This window comes from Haplochromis burtoni, unplaced genomic scaffold (genome assembly GCF_018398535.1).
Source record: "Haplochromis burtoni strain Fernald_Lab_line unplaced genomic scaffold, NCSU_Asbu1 Contig_4846, whole genome shotgun sequence".
NCBI classification, from domain to species: Eukaryota; Metazoa; Chordata; class Actinopteri; order Cichliformes; family Cichlidae; genus Haplochromis; species Haplochromis burtoni.
Genome location: NW_024587207.1, coordinates 1 through 3,173, shown reverse-complemented (window position 1 = coordinate 3,173; position 3,173 = coordinate 1). Strand labels below are relative to the sequence as shown.

The following is a 3,173-nucleotide window of genomic DNA, read 5'->3' as shown; positions in this document are numbered from 1 at the left end:
AGCAGGGGGCGGCCTCAGGCTTAACTGCTGCCAGGACAACAACAATCTGTTATTGGCTGCATATACTTTCTGTGTGTAGCTGGAAGTGAAATTATTATTATTATTATTATTATTATTATTATTATTATTTTTGCTGTTGGATTAAAACTAGTGAACCTGTCACATGACATGACTTTGTTTCCACAGAATGAGTTCTTCAACAGTTCTTTAAAAAAAGAAATCTTTAATTAAAGCCACACTTTATGCTGTTAACAAAGAAGGAAGAGGCAGGAGGAATCCATTTAGGGATACCCATAGAACAAATGGGATTTCTGGTTAGCTCAGCGAGGTATACAGTCAAGCCCATAATTATTACTACCAGATTCTAGTGTGTAACTGTTCATATAGAGTGTTATAAAATTTATTGCTAATGCAATCATATGGCACATTGACTTCTGAGGAAATTTTAGAAGGCACTCGTCATCAGAAAGGTTGCCAACCCCTGGTCTAGTGCATAAAAAGACATAACACACAGCGCGGACCTGGCACATCAGAATCAGTGAGATGTCGGCTTTCTCACCCGACATCTCACTGATTCTGATGCATATGGTCCACGCTGTCTTTACGTCTTTGTGCGGAATCTTTTTTCCCCTCAAACGGCTGGTCGCACTGTTGCGATGTAGGATTTTTTTTTGTCACACGACTGAGAAATTGTGTGTGACCAAATTGGTCGCAGTCTAGAGCCCCGGATTAGGTTGCCTGGTACATGGCCTGAAAAAGAGCTCTAAAGCATTAGGTCCATGTTTTACAGTGGGGATGGGGTTCTAAGGGTTGAAGGCTTCTGATCTTTTAAAAAACAAACAAACAAATAAACAAACCAAATTAAGGAAACATCATTGTGGCCAAACAATCCAATTTTTGTTTCATCTAACACAGAAGACCAGAAGTCTTCTTCTTTGTCCAGATGAGCATTTAGCCATGCAGGCTTTTGTATGCCTCTCTGGAGAAGTGGCATTATCCTTGGTCTCGCTAGAAGTTGATTCTGTTCATTTGGATGTAGCATTTTCAGTGGGAGAAACGTTTCGTCACTCATCCAAGTGACTTCTTCAGTCTCAGCTGACTGAAGGTTTCCCCAATCTTATAAACAGTACATTTGCATAATGACTGAAGCCAGCCCACTGAATGAACAACGGGCTGGGAGGTCAGTTCCTTCATCATAATTATGCAAATTCTCATGACTGTAGCCACTGGAACTTGAAAACATTTATATATGGCCTTGTAGCCCTTTCCTGCCTTGTGAGCAGCCACAATGCACAGCCCCTGGTCCTTACTGAGCTCCTTTGTCTTAGCAATGACTATCCACAAGCCAACTGCAGAGAGCTGCTGTTTTTCACCTGTTGAGTTGATTAAAACAACTGTTCCCAATTAATCAGGGTAATTAGGATGCTTTAGAAAAGCTTGGACTATTTGGAATGATGTAGAACTTTGGATTTTCCCAGAGATTGTGACAGTTTGTGAAGGGTATGAATAATTCTGACGACAACACTTTTGTTGTAAATAAAAGCTGAGAAATATTTTTTTTCACATGATGCCACTTGTATGTCGTCTTATTATATTTTAATATTTTAGGAGAAGCCTGTGTCATTTCTGGTAAAAGGAAAAAAAACCACATGCTGGTTGAATAACAGTAACTTTAAGTCAGAATTTGCCCGGGGAATGAATAATTATGGGCTTGACTTTAATACAGAAAGAACAATAACTGCATTTTTTTTAAAGCAAGCTAACAAAACATAGCTCTAAAAACAGATGACAAGAGTTTGAGACATACCTGTAACTGTTCCTATAGATTTCTCCTCACTCAGCAGAGCTGCTCCGAACACCCTGAAACACATTAACATTTTTGAAAGTCATATGACTTTACCACAGTGCTGCCTGCAGGTTTGGATGACCTCTGAACTTACCTGAGTGACACAAGACCCCAGAACAGGGCATGCAGTACAAGGACGCGTGGGCGGCAGCAGGCGACGGGGATCCGACAGTCACCCTCCATAAGTCTGCTGCCCCAGCACCACAACGCCGTCGCCACGCTATCCGCTTCCTGACCGGTTATTGAAAAATTATGATTCGTGGCCGAGTGCTATCAGTCCAAGCTGTAGTCAGTCTTTTACCATGATGCTCACATTGATCAAAGCCTTAAGGCTCCACGCTATTGAGAGCTGAAAAAACAAACATATCGTCACTTTGCTAATCGATAATCAGAGTGTAGATGATCACAGTTCAGTGTATTTAGTATAAGAGTACACAGCCTAATTACTATTTGATTGGATGATAAAATTAATCATCCAATAAAACAGCAACAAACCTAATCAATAAATGAGTAATGAGCAGATTCATTAACACAGACACAGCAATATTTCACTCAGCTGATCATTAATAACCCATCAATAACTTAAAAAAGAGCTAATATCACAGACTTTAAGCGGCTTACAACGTGATTTTCTTTGTATTGATCAGTCTGCTAATGCTAACAAGTTGCTAACACGTTAGCAATACCGTTAGCTCTACTCACCGCGATCTCTTAAAAAAAAACACCCGCCATATTGGACTCAACGCAGGGAAGCAGAGAAGAGGAGCCTAAACATCAGAACCGCCGATGATTCGACACTGCTGTTAAATAAAGCGCAGAGTTAGCGGCGAGCAGCCGAAGTCCATCGATTGTTGTTACCGGATTCACACAGACAGGTTAACCACGACACTCACAGGCAGCACTTCCGCCACAGAGTTCACTACCCGCAAGGATAAAATGCTCCCAGGAAAAGCGTCTGTTATATTCATGTAAATACAATAATATATATGCATGCATGTGCCCCGGGAGAAACGCACTAAACATTTTTCGCTAGTTTTTTAAAATAAAGTTTACGGACTGTAAAGATTATTTTAACACTTTTTGTCTTTATTTACGTCCTATTGTCTCTTAAACCTTTTATGTAATTTAGGAACCGTTATTTTGAAGGGCAGAGTGCAGGCGCAGCCTCATCCTGTTTTGCTAGAAACTACACGTAGATTTAAACGTCATCATTCTCTACCCATCCTTTTTTTTAAATATTAAACTTTATTAAGAAACAGTATACAGAACATGTATACAATCAGAACAAAATTAACATATGCCAGGGGGTGTAATACAAAGAATTACA

General features: G+C 40.0%; 1 protein-coding gene across 1 annotated transcript; it reads right to left on the bottom strand.

The window, feature by feature from the left end:
- Positions 1–2,778, bottom strand: LOC121814005 (protein JTB-like; the record flags this gene model as incomplete). The annotated part of the gene is given in 4 exon segments (XM_042218007.1): positions 1–27; positions 1,808–1,860; positions 1,941–2,195; positions 2,549–2,778. Coding segments are annotated over 3 exon segments (169 nt in total), but the record flags the coding sequence as incomplete, so codon positions are not given.
- Positions 2,779–3,173: the final 395 nt, after the last annotated feature.